The sequence below is a fragment of the Mya arenaria genome, chromosome 11, assembly GCF_026914265.1.
Source record: "Mya arenaria isolate MELC-2E11 chromosome 11, ASM2691426v1".
Lineage (NCBI taxonomy): Eukaryota > Metazoa > Mollusca > Bivalvia > Myida > Myidae > Mya > Mya arenaria.
Genome location: NC_069132.1, coordinates 70,275,509 through 70,292,268, shown reverse-complemented (window position 1 = coordinate 70,292,268; position 16,760 = coordinate 70,275,509). Strand labels below are relative to the sequence as shown.

The window sequence follows — 16,760 nt, the reverse complement described above, 5'->3', positions numbered from 1 at the left end:
CATAAAACCCAAGATGAGTTTTATGTTACAAAGTCCCCTAAACTTGCTATGCATGTAAACCCAAGATGAGTTTTGAGTTACAAAGTCCCCTAAACTTGCTATGCATGTAAACCCAAGATGAGTTTTGAGTTACAAAGTCCCCTAAACTTGCTATGCATGTAAACCCAAGATGAGTTTTGAGTTACAAAGTCCACTGAACTTGCTGTACATGTATAGCCAAGATGAGTTTTGAGTTACAAAGTCCACTGAACTTGCTCTACATGTAAACCCAAGATGAGTTTTGAGTTACAAAGTCCACTGAACTTGCTCTACATGTATACCCAAGATGAGTTTTATGATTTTAAGACCCCTCAACTTGATTTACATGTATACCCATGATGAGTTTTATGATTTTAAGACCCCTCAACCATGTATACCAAAAATGATTTTTGTGTTTTATAGCCCTCTCAAGTTGCTCTACATGTATACCCACGGTGAGTTTTGTGTTATAAAGACCCCTCAATTTACTTCACATTTATGATGAATTTTATGTTTTTAAGACCCCTCACCTTGAGTTACATGTATACCGATGAGGAAGTTTTGTTATATAATTATACTGAAGAAAGGTTTATGTTATAAAGACCTCTCAGCTTCATTTACATGTGTACGCAAAATGAGTTCTGTGTTACAAAATCTCCTCAACTTACTCAACATGTAAACCCACGATGAGTTTATTGTTACAAAATCCCCTCAACTTGCTCTTGCTCTACATGTATACCCAAGATGAGTTTTGTGTTATAAAGTAACCCCAACTTGCACTACATGTATTCCTGAGTTGTTTTTTACTCATTCTGCTATATGAGCTGTTCCCACAACATGGTTTTCATTTATGTCTGAGTTGAGTTTTAGGTCACATATTTCCCTATGCTCTCTTTACATGTATACCTGAGATAAGTTTTGAGTTGAAAAGTCCCCTCAACTTGCTCTACATGTTTATCCAAGATGTTTATTTGTGTTACAAAATCCTCTACACTCGCATTACAAGTGTATGCCCAAAATGAATTTTGTGCTACAATTAAAAAAGTCCCTTAAACTTGCTAGATACCTGTAATAAGTTTGGTGCGAGGAAAGACCACAGGTTCCCGGTGTAACATCAGCACTGGGACCAGCCTCTCTTCCAACACTCGACCTATGCTGGGTACCAGTAGTATCAGGAACCAAATACACCTGGAGGCATACAAGTGTGTTGAAGCATTTGAGTGTTCTTTCTTTTCATTTATCTTGTACAATATTTCAATTCATACGCATAATACACTTATCTTTATTAGAGGGCTCAAATACACTTATTAAAACAGTGGTATGAAAACAAGAGCGTCCCAGGGCGAGCCCAAACTTCATCTGAAGTTTGAAGTTGAAAAGGAGGAAGAACTCTACAACTACTAAAGCTTAAAGTATGGCCTTGGTGAACATGTTCATATTGCCTCTGACAACACTTGTACCAAGTTTCATTTAAATACCTTTAGGGTTTATTGAGGTATGGCCAAGGTTCAAGTTTTTCCACAAGAATGACTAAGGCAACGCCAAGGTTATTTGTACTAAAACAGACAAGCTAAAATGACAACTTATAATGTCTCTGTTTATTTTGATATAATTGTTTAATTCGTATAATATATCACAATGAAAGCACCCACATTAATCATTTTTATACTAACGTTTTACTGCTGGAACTCACATGGTAAAATAGTATGTACCGATTAATATAGCAAAAGAGCACTTGGTCTATCATGTGACCAAACTGCAATAGATTATCAAACAAGAGGCCCAAAAGGGCCTATGCTCTACTGGCATGGCTTTTATGGTCATATCAATCCAGAGCATGTATGTATGGGTAAAAGGCAACAGACATATACTTTATGTTTTGTGTTTGGGTTACCTGAAAACGTAGCACGTTCAACATCTGAGCCAAGAAAGTATTGTAAGCAGATTAGTTGCATGAACTATTTTAATATGTGCCAAGTAAAAGTCATCTGACAAAAAAAAAAACTGTACTCATAGTAAAAAAATTCTGTAGTTTTAAAAGTTAAAAAAAGTTGGTCAAAAGGTCAAAGTCAAGGGCATCCTAGGACAACATTGATCAATTTGAACAAACATTCACAATCAATTGTGCTGAGATGGATGCACGAACACACAAAAAGATTTTCAAACCTTTCCAGATTTATGTTTACCAAACCTGTGAACCCTGGGTGTGGCCAGTAATGACACCAGGTGCATAACTTAAACATTCACAACCAATTTTGTTAATATAAATGCGCAAACTACAGAACTTAAAGCTAAAAAATGGCCTTTGAGCTTTCAACAAGAACAAGGCAGAGTAATTCACAAAATCAGCTGCAGAAGCAAAAAGCAAATTGTCTCTCAAAATCCTAGACTTGCAAATTGTCTCCCTTAATTCTAGACTTGAATTTACATGTACATGTAAACTTGGCTAAAAATAGAATTCGCTCATGCAGACCTGGCTAAAAATAGAGAGCATTTCTTTAAAACTTTCATGGCCCATAATCTAGGCATTCATGGGCGGATCTGGCTGGTTTTCGAAAGGAACCGAGCTCTAATGGATATCTAGATACTGTACAAGTTTCATTGAGATACAATAAAAACTGAAGACTGTATCGTGTTCACAACCAATTGTTTACAACCAATTGTTTACACAATAGCATTTTTTTATACTATCAAGGGCCATATTCTAGGCATGCATGGGCGGATCTGGCTGGTTTTCGAAAGGAACCCAGCTCTAATGGATATCTAAATACTGTACAAGTTTCATCGAGATACAATCAAAACTGAAAACTGTATCGTGTTCACAAGCAATTGTTTACAGACGCACGAACGCACGACCGCACGGACGCACGGATGCACATACTACGTACACATTACCATCGCATAAGCTCTTCTGGCCTTTGGCCAGTAGAGCTAAAAAATTGTATTCATCATGGTAAAATTGAGAGAACTTTATATTCAGATGTTATTGTGACATTTTCACAAACCTTGCTGGTATTTCTCCCGGAAAGGGAAAACCATGCCATGCAACATTTCGGAGGTTAAGAGAGGTTGGAGGACCCATTACCAGCCGGAGTATGCACATCTGGAAATAAGAACACATTTACTTATAGGTAATCTAGGCGCATTGCCTACTCAAAACTTTGAACACTTAGATTACGTAAAAACACCATTTGTTTATCGGCTACTCGAAACTTTGAACATTTGGGTTACGTTAAAACAACAATGCGTTTATTGGCAATTCCCAGGAGGTTTGACAATAGGTTACATTACTATGTGGTGACATTTAATGGTATTTCTTATAGTATGATTTGTAATTGATTAAGTAAAAAAAAATACCACGTGTTCTCCAAGAATTTCCTTCAGCTGCTCTGTTACAAGCAGATCTTTCAGCATGGACGGACACGGGGCTGGCCCTTTCAACATATACACCTGAAAGTAAACATATGAACAAATAGTCAAACTATACTTTGGACATCATACAATAAACATGATGATTATGGATACAAAATGAATTATAATGCAGCAATTTTTCCCGTTTAAAGTTAACAACTATGCCTTTAATCACTTTGTAACTTTAACAAAGCCTTGAATAAACAGCCCATTGTTTAGTACATCTCATCTTATAATTGTATTGAAAAATAATACTCAGAACGAATATTAAGTTTACTAATCAGTCTTACATCCCCGAGAGCTCTCTCAAGAACAGCTGAGGAGACCAGCAGGGCAGTGACTTCATTCACAGGGTTGTGAGTAAACATGTCGCGCCATATTTCCGCCAGTACCTGACATGGCATTGTTTGATACAGATATTGTTACAATAGAATAAAACTTCATTTTAAAATCTATATATAATTCAGATAAGTTTAGATTGTTTGGAGTTTTTGTAACATTTTAAAAAATTAAGATGTAATTGTGTAATCATTCAGCTTTTAAATGATACAATTAATAAAGATATGATTATAACCTGGTACCATAAATTAGAATCTTTTTGTTTTCTCCCTAAAAAAATTCTCCTTTTTATGAGCTGAACAAAATGGGGATGCCCTCTGAATTTCAAGTGCCAGGGATCTGCTTTAATAACGATATAAGTAGATCTAAATCGTAAATTGAAATGATCCTTGTGTTACTTTTTCGTTAATTTTTCTGTATACCAGTATTTATTGAAGTTCAGCCCATAGTATGTCGTTTGTATATGTTTATATAATGTAAGCCACATGGACTATGTTTGTAATGGGATAGACTTTTATATGTCATTTTTGTCAAAAGAGATTGAACATGCGCATTATTCAAATACCTGTTGCTTTCCAGTCCAGGAAGCACATGGACTATGTGTGTTATAGTATAGGCTTTTATATGCCAGTTTTGCCACAAGAGATTGAACATGAACATAATTAAAATAAGTTTAGGAAATCATAAATAATATACTGTTGCCATCTGTGACATTTATACGAATTTAAGAAAATTAAAGTTCAGACTACATGTAAGATCCTTGAATGAAACTGGCTCAGCGATCTTACCTGTTGTTTTCCAGTCCAGGATACATATGGAAGGTAAGTATCAAGGAAGTTCTGCGGACCAATCTTTCCCACAAGATTTTCTACTGAGGTAAGAATTGGAGCTAAACTGGTCACACAGGCTGGAAAGTATACACTTGGCTCATCCTCTGCGTTACCTGTACGTGATTATAAATCTACAATTCAGTGTGTTAGTTCGTTACACAATGAAATATTGCAAATGTTTATAACGTTTAAAACACTTTATTGATTTTTCACCTTAAAGTTGTTCAAGAAGATTACTTTATAATATACTGATTATAGCCTACAGCAGCCATTTGTAAAAAAAAACTGGTTGAGTTTTTGGTTTGGTCAAAGTTATCCAAAATGTGTATTGATTGGTCAATTTTTAACCAATCAAATCATGTTTAAGAGCAAAATTTAACCTGTGGACAACTTCTCAAAGTTTTATAAGATTCCCTTCTGGTACATAAAAAGGTACACTTAGTTTCTTTTGCCCATTCAAGCCGATTTTGCTTCAAGTCTGATTTCCAATGTTTTTAATAATTGAATTTAGAATAACTATTACCTGAAAGCATACTACAGATATACTTGAAGTCTAGAAATCCTTCATTCAGTGCATTATCATCGCATGCTTCAGTGAAAGCTAACTTAGTGATCAGATTGTTGACATAACTGGACAAGCAGGTCTCCACAACCGGCAATGTCAGAGAGATTCCATCCATGAGATGTTCTTCAACATCCAGTCTGAGTAAAGTACTCCATCTTCAGTGCCTGCATGAGTGTATTTAGGATATGATTTTAATCAGACTGTTTATCTTATATTCTAAATGAATAATAAACATAGTATCATACCTTTTAACCATAGTTATATGTTGGACGTCTATTATCTTAGACTTTTGTATCTAACTGACACTGTTTATTATTTATACGTAGCGACAAGTGAATAACTACATAAATAGGATTTTAAAAACATCCTTACCAAATTACAAAACATTCCATGATTTAAAGGAACAGTATAATAAAACAAATATTGAATATGTTCCACTTTATAAGAATGGTTTGTTTACTAATATCAATGTCAGTTTTTTAATTACGGGAGGTAACTACTCGTAGTACGATTACAGTCCACTAATTTTATGCGTGGCGTAGTAACATCCCCTTGACATTACAGCTACATGAATGACTTTTATTAAGTAGTCCGAAAACAAGGAAATAAATAATAAAAGCATGCGCGTGCGTTAATGTATATAATGACTGCTATTTAAAATCGGAACTGTCGGATTAAAAGGAATGTTGTGTAGAGCTTCAACCTCTTTTCTGACTATATAATATTTATAAATACATGCAAATCAACGAACATGGTTCGTGCTATGCTAGTTTATTTTGCTGATTCCACGATTTCAAACCGGGAATCCGTCTGGTCAAAAGTGATAAGCCAAATGAGATGACTCGATGGTCATACTTTGACGTGTTGGAAACCGGTGACCAAATATCACCCCGAACACAGGCGCATCTTGTAGGTTAGAGCGTCCCCTAAATGGCAAAATTGGTCCCAGCCGCGGCAAGTGCAGGGATGCTGATATATCTTCGTCACCGCCCAACCCAGTTTTAGGCATTTTTCGCTGCATTTTAGAGTGTGAAATAGGCTTGTAGGCGGATGGAAACGGTGACGCAATGACGTCAGAAATGCACCGACGGTGGCGTAGCGTAGGTAATCGAGAGTGCTAGATTTCAAGACCAGAACCAAAATCCTATCATTTGTGGTTCCGGAGAAATAGTCGAGATTTCATTCCCGTACCGGTAGGTACGTTGGGGTACGTTGAAAAGTACGAAATGTCACGAATGTGGTCATACCTTGACGCGTTGGAAACCGGTGACCGAATACCATCCCGCCGGAACACCCCGACAAGCGCATCTTGTCTCTCTGTCTGATTTAACTCGGGTCGGTGTAGCCCCTTTCACATTAGACAAAAACATGGGCTCTAAATTGTGAAAGATGTTCTATGGGACCACACCAAAACGCTTAATATCTTTATTAGCCTTACATGGCGCATTCTGGTGAAATGTTCGCATTTTACCATTTTGATATAAACAGTTCCCTTGAAACAAAAATAGGGTTGCAAGGGTGATCAACTCCTCCCACCCCCACTACTACTGATCCAGATAATGAATACAAAGTTAAACATTTTGACATAAATGATTAAAACAATCAAGTATTTAACTGGAAAAAATGTGGCCACGTAGCTATTCATTCGTGTGGTTTTTTTGTACACAAATAATATAGTTTTTGTTTGTGTTTTTTATCATTAATAATACGGAATGCCGTTAGGGCAATCGCCTATGAATGTGTAAATCTGAAACACGATTTTCGATGATGAAAACGCGAAATCACGAAACCACAATGGTGAGAACGCGACAATACGATGACGAAAGCGCGATAAGCACCAGCAGAAGCAGCAGCAGCAGCAGCGCCACAACAACGAAGGGTATCATATATTCGCGACTGTAATACTTCGATCGACTGATTAGCTGTCGAGGGCCGGAACTACAAAGTCCCTGAAACGCGGGCAGTCGATAATTTGTTTTGATTTGGCTGCGAAAACGAAAATCTGCGGACGAAAACGAAAAGTGGGTCTAACTTGGTGAGTGCATTGTATGGCGGCGCATTTCATATCCAGCGCACCAAATACGGCGATTTATGTAAAATAGTTGTTTAACACTAGTGAGAGGGGAGTGTGCGTGCGCGTGTGCGTGTGCGTGTGTGTGGGTGTGGGGGGGCGTTGTGGGGGGGGGGGGGGGGGCACCGGCTATATAAATTTAATCATCGCGTCAGGTATTTAATGTCAATATCACACACGTCATTTTAATGCCGATGTCGATTTTCTTTTAACAAACACATACAGATCATTCGTTTCTTAGCGAGTGGATGTATATAAAAAATTGCCCTCTGATGTTTGGCTGCCTCTAACACTAATGCATGGATCAGTCCCGAATTGTGGCAATCATGAGTATCTGCATCATACATTCAAGTCTCTGTGTACCCGCGTACTTCCATCGTCCCGAGACGTAGTACTCCTTAATACGCCATTGAATACCGCGTACTCATGACGAAGAGTAATAGCTTCATCCATCACGGAGATATGGTTAATATGGCCATGTATTTATATGGTCATGTATAACATTCAGAGCATTAAAGCTGCACTCTCACAGATTGCACGTTTTGATATTTTATTTTTATTTTTTGTCTTGGAACGAGCAAAAATCCATGGAATCCAGTTATATAAGACTGCTGACAAAAAATTCAATCGCAGATTAGTATATTTAAGATCGAAAATTGATGTTTTATGCATTTTTCTTAACCCGTTAGTAACGGTTTAAGCCATAAAACATTAATTTTCGAACGGAAATATGACAAACAACGATCTGATTTTTGTCAGCAATTTTATATCATTGGTTTGAAGATGTTTACCCAAAAATTTGCTCTTTCCAGGACAAAAAAAAAAAAAAAAAAAATGGTAAAAATTGTATATCTGTGAGAGTGCAGCTATTATATAGCAGTTGTACTTCAGGTTTGAACAATGACTTTTGTCAAACTTTCTTATTATTAGCTTATTATTTTTACTATTATTTGTACTGAGGATTTTTTCATTAAAAAACATTATTTATTCTGGTCATCATTTACATGAAATGCACGTGATAATTTGCTTTTCCCGCCATTTACAAAGCACAGTCCAATACACATGTAGGAAGAATAGTGGGTTATTCCACATTAGGGCAATTTCATAAATTACTTATTGGACTTTTAAAACCGTTAAGTTTTCTTTTGGTAGTCGTAAAACGATATATTTATTGAAAATTTAATTTCTGACTTGTTTATTGGTTTATGTTGATATTGTTTATCACATTTCCGTATCGGATAACCCTACAGAATAAATGTGTTTATCCCAACCGCGCGTGCAGCCTAAATACTACACCGTACTATAGCGTATATTGACAGTTGTGTGTTGTGAATCAGAGTGTAAACTTAGGCATACTTGAATGATGGATATTTTAGTGTATTCGCGAGGATTTTAACTACAAAATGTATGATACTGGATAGCAATGTCAAATATTCGTGTTGCAGTCAGAGTTCGACCACTAAGTAACAAGTAAGTTTAAAGTTAAATACTGGGTTTATTCAGCAAGTCTCAAAAACAGCATGCTTAGTATGTATAAGATATTTACATCAAAGTATACATGTACATGATTGAATGAATAAACATGTTTGTTGTGATTCTCTTTAAGAAAAATAAACAAAAGTACTTAGCTCATTTGCAGAAAAAAGATTTGCAACTTGAACTTTCGAGATGTACATAATTATGATATATATAAGGACAATTCTGTATATACATGTACGTACTTGGCTCCATTTATTACAAAATATTCTGTTAACATTAGCTTGTGTATTTTACAGAGTGTGCAAATCCTTTAAAAATGCTGGTTGCATGCTAAAATCCATTTAAACTATTTTTTATCATTATTATTATTATTAATTTTAATTATTATTATAGAACAATATTTAAAAAAAAATGTGTGTTAAAAGGTATGATATTTTTTTTAAATTAAGTAATTTAGCTTTAATTTTTTTTTTTTTTTAAAAATAGAGTTATATTTGTATGTAATTTTCAATTTAATTTGATTACCCGGTAATTAGGATGTTTTTTAATTGTAAATTTTACTGTTCCGCGCTCATAAACTTGATTGTATTATTAATAGTTCCGTTAGAAAGTTAAGGGTTTGTACATGTGTGCTGTGTTTCAAAGTTTCAAACAATTCAAATATTTAAATGGACAGGATTGTCAATATCGCTTTTCAATTAGTCATTTTGCTATTCTTTGGACTCTGTAATTTAAACGCCGTAATTGTGAAAAGAACTGTGTCTGTTATTCTAGTACAGTTGTATTGGCTGGTCATAGTGAGGCCTAAAAAAAAAATACATTTGGTTCGGGTTACCCGACCCTACCTACGGAATAGGCGCCGACCCTATCGTTTTTATAGTCAGTTTGAAAAAAAAAATGAAAAACTAAAAAAAAAAAAAAAAAAAATAAAAAATATTTCGTTTTTTTAAATTGCTTTTTAATATTAAGTTTAAACCTTAAATGCTTACACAGAAGATAGCTTTAACATCATTCTCCAATGATGAAAATTATATTCTTATATAAAACCTAATAAAAAAAATAAATAATAAAAAAAATAAGCCTTAAACCTACCCTATCTATTTTTTTTAAGGATGTAACCCTAACCAAACAATTTTTTTTTTAGGCCTGAGAATTCAAATATTGAAAGTCAAGTTATACCACTGAAATATTAAATGTCAAGTATTAAGTATAGCTTAAAAATTGAGTCAAATAATAATAGTGAAATATTGAAATCTTGCCGTTAAAGCTGCACTCTGACTGATATACCGTTTTTACAACTAATTTTTTGTCTTGGAAAGTGCATTTATTGCGTAATTAAATATCTGCAAACCAATGACAAAAGATTGCTGACAAAAGATCAGATCGCAGATTGTCATATTTCCGTTCGAAAATTAATGTTTTATGGTTTAAAGTGTTGCTAACGATTTAAGAAAACATCAATTTTTGAACTAAAATATAAAAATCTGCTATCTAATATTTTGTCAGCAGTCTTATATAACTGGTTTTCATAGATGTTCGCAAAAATTGGCTCGTTCCAAGACAAAAAATAAAAAAAGTTGTCAAAACGTGAATCTGTGAGAGTGCAGCTTTATTAGGGGCCATTCTTAATTATAGTCGACTTTGTTTATGTTTTTATATTTTATTCATTTTTAGTACTGCATTCCGGTAAAGCAGATAAAGGGGTTGGGGTGACAGTCAGCACACTATAAGACTCATTTCTGGGGCATATCCAGGATTTGACATTAGTGGGGGCTGCATAACTTAGGGTCGTAACCATTTGACATCCTTTTCACATGCTCGTCTCCTCCATGAGAACTAAAGTTTATTTGAATTTATTTGGTTTACAAAGCTGGCAGCGGGGGGGGGGGGGGGGTGATGGTTACTCCCTGAAGAAAATGAAGAAAATTTGATCAATTTTTAGTCCAAAGTGATGCATTTGGATCATATTTAATATATATTTCTTCTCCTAAGTATTGATTTCATGCATGTATTGAATTAAAAGGTTAACTTGGACGATTTTTGGGGGCGGGGATGCTCCCCCAGCCCTAACCTCAGCTAGCGCATCTTAAGTCTCAAAACTCATTATTGCTCACAATCTAGTTCGAAACAATTGTTTGTTATCAGATGTGCGCAACTTATAATATAATTATATTTCTTCATTTGTTTTGTTTCAGAGAACAAGAGGATGGCAGCCAAGAAATAGTTCAGGTCAAGGAAAATGTAGTCCGGATCGAAAATATTAAGGTATTTTAATAATTTCATGAGAAAAAAAAACTGGTGTCAACTTTGCATAACTTCTTTAACGCCATTTGAAAGTGTTTTTCTAATGATTTCATGCTTTACAAACTCTGGTAATAGACCTATATAGGATCGGGGTAAATATTGAATTAAAAACTTGAGATAGCTCAGAATGATAAAATTGAGCTATGCCTTAAGTGGGAGGTCAGTTTTATACAGATGAAGTACCATAAAATAGTTTATCATGTGAAAATGTTTGTTTTAAAGAAGATTTGTTATTTGATAAAATGGCCTTAAACCATCTTTTTAAGCATTTAAAGGTACCTGCGGATTTTCATGTTTGTTTTGTTTTCACATATTGGGCAATATGTCAAAAGTATATGACAAAATTAATATGGGGCGGGAAGAACATGGATGTGCTTTAAATCTCCCACGTAATAGAGTCAATAAATATTTGTGCATATACATTACATGCCTTGATTAAACTTGAAAATTACAGTTTGGTTTATAAAAACCTCTTTTGGTGTTTCAGGTGTACTTGTTTATTGACACTCAGAAACCCCAGTTTTTGGTTATCAGTATTAAAGAGTCTTTTACAGAGTACTCGAAACTGATAAATCACCTGTGTGTATATATATATATATATATATATATATATATATATATATATATATATATATTAGGATTGAAACTTTTTTGGGGGGTAAGCTGAGTATTTATGGGTCTTTTACGGAGTACTCAGAACTGATAAATCACTTGTTTATTGACATTGAAACGCCCTATTTGGTATGCAGTAACTAAGGGTCCTTTACAGAGTACTCGATAAGACCCGGCTGCTGGTCAAAATGGGCGGCTCAAATTGCGATTTGGCTGGTTAATATTTTGTGAATTATTTATAATTAGATTAAGTTAGTAGCGTGACGGTTATTTTACCATTTGAGACAGTTCAACCTAAACTTATTGAGAACTCTAAGAAAAAGGAGTAGCTTGTCCATGAAGGAGTATTTAGTACTGAAGGCGGTTACACCCTCGATAGCTTGTCCATGAAGGAGTATTTAGTACTCAAGGCGGTTACACCCTCGATAGCTTGTCCATGAAGGAGTATTTAGTACTCAAGGCGGTTACACCCTCGATAGCATGTCCATGAAGGAGTATTTAGTACTGAAGGCGGTAAACATCTCGATAGCTTGTCCATGACTTAGCCCACAATAGCTCGTCAATGAAGGAGTAGATGGTATTCAAGGCAGTTACAACCTTGATAGCTTAAATTGTCCATGACTTAGACCCTGATAGATTGTCCATGACTAAAATAGCCCTCGATAGCTTGTCCTTAAAAGAGTAATTGGTACTAAAGGCAGTTACAACCTCGATATTTTGTCCAAGACTTAGCCCTCTATAAATTGTCCATGACTAAAATAGCCCACGATAGCTTGTCCATGAAGAAGTATTTGTTACTGAAGGTGGTTACACCCTCGATAACTTGTCCATGACTTAGCCCTCGATAGATTGTCCATGACTAAAATAGCCCACGATAGCTTGTTCATGAAGGAGTATTTGGTACTCAAGGCGGTTACACCCTCGATAGCTAATGTCCAAGACTTATCCCTAAATAGATTGTCCATGACTAAAATAGCCCTCGATACCTAGTCCATGAAGGAGTATTTGGTACTCAAGGCGGTTACACTCTCGATAGCTTGTCCATGACTTAATTAGCCCTCGATAGATTGTCCATGACTAAGATAGCCCTCGATAGCTTGTCCATGAAGGAGTGTTTGGTACTCAAGGCGGTTACACTCTCGATAGCTTGTCCATGACTTAATTAGCCCTCGATAGATTGTCCATGACTAAGATAGCCCTCGATAGCTTGTCCATGAAGGCGTGTTTGGTACTCAAGGGGGTTACACCCTCGATAGCTAATGTCCAAGACTTATCCCTAAATAGATTGTCCATGACTAAAATAGCCCTCGATAGCTAGTCCATGAAGGAGTATTTGGTACTCAAGGCGGTTACACTCTCGATAGCTAATGTCCAAGACTTATTCCTAAATAGATTGTCCATGACTAAAATAGCCCTCGATAGCTAGTCCATGAAGGAGTATTTGGTACTCAAGGCGGTTACACTCTCGATAGCTTGTCCATGACTTAATTAGCCCTCGATAGATTGTCCATGACTAAGATAGCCCTCGATAGCTTGTCCATGAAGGCGTGTTTGGTACTCAAGGGGGTTACACGCTCGATAGCTTGTCCTTGTCACTAAGCTCTGGATAGATTGTCCATGACTAAGATAGCCCTCGATAGCTTGTCCATGAAGGCGTGTTTGGTACTCAAGGCGGTTACACTCTCGATAGCTTGTCCATGACTTAATTAGCCCTCGATAGATTGTCCATGACTAAGATAGCCCTCGATAGCTTGTCCATGAAGGCGTGTTTGGTACTCAAGGGGGTTACACCCTATATAGCTTGTCCTTGTCACTTAGCCCTGGATAGATTGTCCATGACTAAAATAGCCCTCGATAGCTTGTTCATGACTTAATTAGCCCTCGATAGATTGTCCATGACTAAGATAACCCTCGATAGCTTGTCCATGAAGGAGTATTTGGTACTCAATGGGGTTACACCCTCAATAGCTTGTCCTTGTCACTTAGCCCTGGATAGATTGTCCATGACTAAAATAGCCCTTGATAGCTAGTCTATGAAGGAGTATTTGAAACTCCCAAGATATAGCTGTAAGTTCTAAATGTGAGTACATTTCAAGTGGTTAAAATACTTTTAAAAGGATTTACATGTGAGTGACAGTCTGAGAAGGTTTTCGAAATACTTCAAACCCAAGTGATTTGAATTAAAAACTCGAAAAATAATAGGTGGCATTTGCCCCACGCCTTTTTTTCAAAGGGTATTCTTTAAATATTGTGACCTCATAATTAAGGAAACTTGACACCTTTGGAGAATATTGAATTAAATGTTTAAATGGCCTTACCTTTTAAAGTACAGATATGATAAATCAATTTGTTTACAAACTATTTAAGTCACTTGACAAATAAACCATGCCTCCGTAAATGGTCTGTGAAATTTGACCCATTATCATAATCCATGTAGTCACCAACTATTGGGCGAAATCCCAAATTTCAGGCATCATCTTTACCCTTTGAATTTACAAATAAAAAAAATGTGTCCCTTAAATGCTCCATCTGCGGAAAATTTTGCCATTCAGATTTTTCTGCAATTGATATATATATATAGCAGAAAATGTGGAAAGTACACAACTTCTCAAAATAATTTTTCGAAAGTGTAACAATTGTTTTCAATTCGAAGTGAATATTTAATATGGTAGATATTTCATCCCAATGATACTCCGTAAGTGAATGCAATTCCTAGTATTTTTTTATATCCGTTTTGGTAGGGGTTGGGTTGGGTAGGGTTTCATTCGCTTATGAAATATTTTTTCCTCTTTTCAGGTCCGTGGAGTTCCAGAGTTTGGTGATACAGCTCGTGCACGTGCCCGCGACTTCACATTCGACCATGTGTACGACAGTGTACAAGGCAACGCTCCATGCGCATCGCAGGCTCAGGTGAGTGTTACAAGTAAGAGTAGCATAAAAACCTACACAAGGAACTGTAGTAATAAGGGCTGCGAAATGGGCTATACAAACTTCTATAAGCATAGATCTATTGAATGAATTTATTGTGGTAAATTTTAATGCAGTCTAGCCTTGTATATCGCAGTTAAAAACAACAACATTTGTCGTAAAAACCTAATTTTGGTGACACAATGGGTCATTTTCTTAAAACAAACGTTTTTATGGTTCCATTGAAGAAAATCTAAGATTTTCAAATGAGAATGATCTTTAAACATTGAATTTTGTGTGACTTTCTTTCGTGAAGCAAATTCAGAAAACCATTTCGCATGACCTCCATCCTGATCACGATTCAACCCCGATCCCAGCCATTCCATATCCCACAATTTAGTATAACCGTGAAACAGGGTTAAACATTGAAAACTTTCATCAAGACATTTTTTAATGTTTATGAAGCAAATATGTGACATTTCATACAGAAATTCCCCCCATCCCCACCCCTGCCACAGTTCACATACATTAAGAAACTATACATAAAATTTGAAATGTCAGGCCATTTAAATGTATTTTATTAGTTTTAATCTGATTAATTTATTTATTTAGATTATTAAGACATTTATCCAGATATCATCGATGCTATAATATCTGGTGTGAGAAACCTGCTATGGGTTGCACTTCAAAGACTGTTGAGGTGTCTAATATTCCATTAAATTCTTTATTCTTAGATTATCTTCTTATTAATAATCTTATTGGGAAAGTATAATAGTATTGTATTTCATAATGATCACACATTTTCAAGCAGTTTCCAATACATCTATTGCCTTGAAACTCTCAGTTTAATATTGATAGCAGGTTTTTGAAATCAAAACAATAAATCTAACTTGGAGGTTAAAATTGAACTTAAGGTTAAAATTTTATTAGAGCGACAGAAATATTGCTCTTTTTTTAGGTTAGTGGAACAGATCCATATGACATGTTCAATATATTAGTTTTCAGTCAAAAAAATTATAGACTTATAATACTGATACAATTTTTTTTTTTAAACTGACATTAAAAATTGAAAGAATTCTTTGAACCATATTTGATTGCAGAGGATATTTTTTCCACATAATTTTTAATCTCAAAGAGAGTTTTTCACAAAAATTGGACCTGGCGCCCCCCCCCCCCCTACCCTCGCCCCCCCCCCCCCCAAGCTCGTTCATGATTACTATAAGTAATATATAACATACACCTACAACGCACCATTTCGGACTAGATATTGTTCCTGACCCCCCCCCCCCCCCCTGAGAATTAACACTTTAAATGTTCATTCTCACTGATATAACATTTTACAACTTTTTTTACTATTTTGTCTTGGAAAGATCAATTTTTTGCGTAAATATCTGCAAACCAATGATTCAAGACTGCTGACAAAAAATCAGATTGTAGATTTTCATATTTCTGTTCGAAAATTAAGATTTTAGGCCTAAACCGTTAATTTAATACCTGTGAATTAAACAACTTACGTAATATCTGAACAAGTTCTATGTGAAAATCCCCGTCAACCTTTGATAGAAGCATTAAATGGAACAAAAAAAAAAAGAATGTAAAACAGCTGCACTAAAAAACTATTTCTAGACTAGTAGACTATCCTAAGATTTGCTGTTGATGTTTTTAAAGCTGGTTACTTATTGGTTCTTAACCAACCATAGTTTTGAACTCTAAAAAAAGACAAATTTATGGATTTTTTTTATATCATATACCCCATTTACATGGCCAACATTTGCCCCGGGGGCAACCATACCCACAAGGGCAAATCTTTCAGTGGTCATTTATTTGTATATGCACATGTTGACCTTGGGGCACCCACACCCTCAGGGGCAAATCTGCCAGTGAGTACTTGTGTATATGCACATGTTGCCCCTGGGGCAACCTTACCAACCAGGGCAAATCTGCCAGTTGGTATTTGTCTGTATGTGTGCATGTTGCCCCTGGGGCAACCACACCCACAAGGACAAATCTGCGAGTGGGTATTTGTGTGTATGTTCACATAGGCAAGGGCAACCATACCCAACAGGGCAAATCTGCTAGTTGGTATTTTCTGTGTATGTGCACATGTTGCCCCTGGGACAACCATACCCTCAAGGGTAAATCTGCCAGTGGGTATATGTGCACATGTTGCCCCTGGTAAAACCATACCCTCAAGAGTTAATCTGCCAATGGGTATATGTGTGTA

The 16,760-nt window shown here is 35.8% G+C and overlaps 2 protein-coding genes across 4 annotated transcripts in view; one reads left to right on the top strand and one right to left on the bottom strand.

Annotated features, from left to right (window-relative positions):
- The window catches only part of LOC128209721 (endoplasmic reticulum membrane-associated RNA degradation protein-like), a 31,087-nt gene extending 25,466 nt beyond the window's left edge, over window positions 1–5,621 (bottom strand). For all 3 annotated transcript variants that reach the window (XM_052913893.1, XM_052913894.1, XM_052913895.1), the window contains exons 1-7: window positions 5,536–5,621; window positions 5,122–5,327; window positions 4,557–4,711; window positions 3,720–3,821; window positions 3,376–3,468; window positions 3,024–3,121; window positions 1,085–1,206 (exon numbers count right to left, since the gene is read on the bottom strand). In XM_052913893.1, coding sequence (XP_052769853.1) covers window positions 1,085–1,206; window positions 3,024–3,121; window positions 3,376–3,468; window positions 3,720–3,821; window positions 4,557–4,711; window positions 5,122–5,278 — 727 coding nt within the window. In that variant the 5' untranslated portion in view covers window positions 5,279–5,327; window positions 5,536–5,621. The remainder of the gene's footprint in view (window positions 1–1,084; window positions 1,207–3,023; window positions 3,122–3,375; window positions 3,469–3,719; window positions 3,822–4,556; window positions 4,712–5,121; window positions 5,328–5,535) is intronic.
- A 2,953-nt stretch (window positions 5,622–8,574) lies between these two features.
- Window positions 8,575–16,760, top strand: part of LOC128208740 (kinesin-like protein KIF16B) — a 60,861-nt gene continuing 52,675 nt past the window's right edge. Inside the window, exons 1-3 of the mRNA XM_052912287.1 lie at window positions 8,575–8,704; window positions 10,909–10,978; window positions 14,426–14,539. Coding sequence (XP_052768247.1) covers window positions 8,658–8,704; window positions 10,909–10,978; window positions 14,426–14,539 — 231 coding nt within the window. The 5' untranslated portion in view covers window positions 8,575–8,657. The remainder of the gene's footprint in view (window positions 8,705–10,908; window positions 10,979–14,425; window positions 14,540–16,760) is intronic.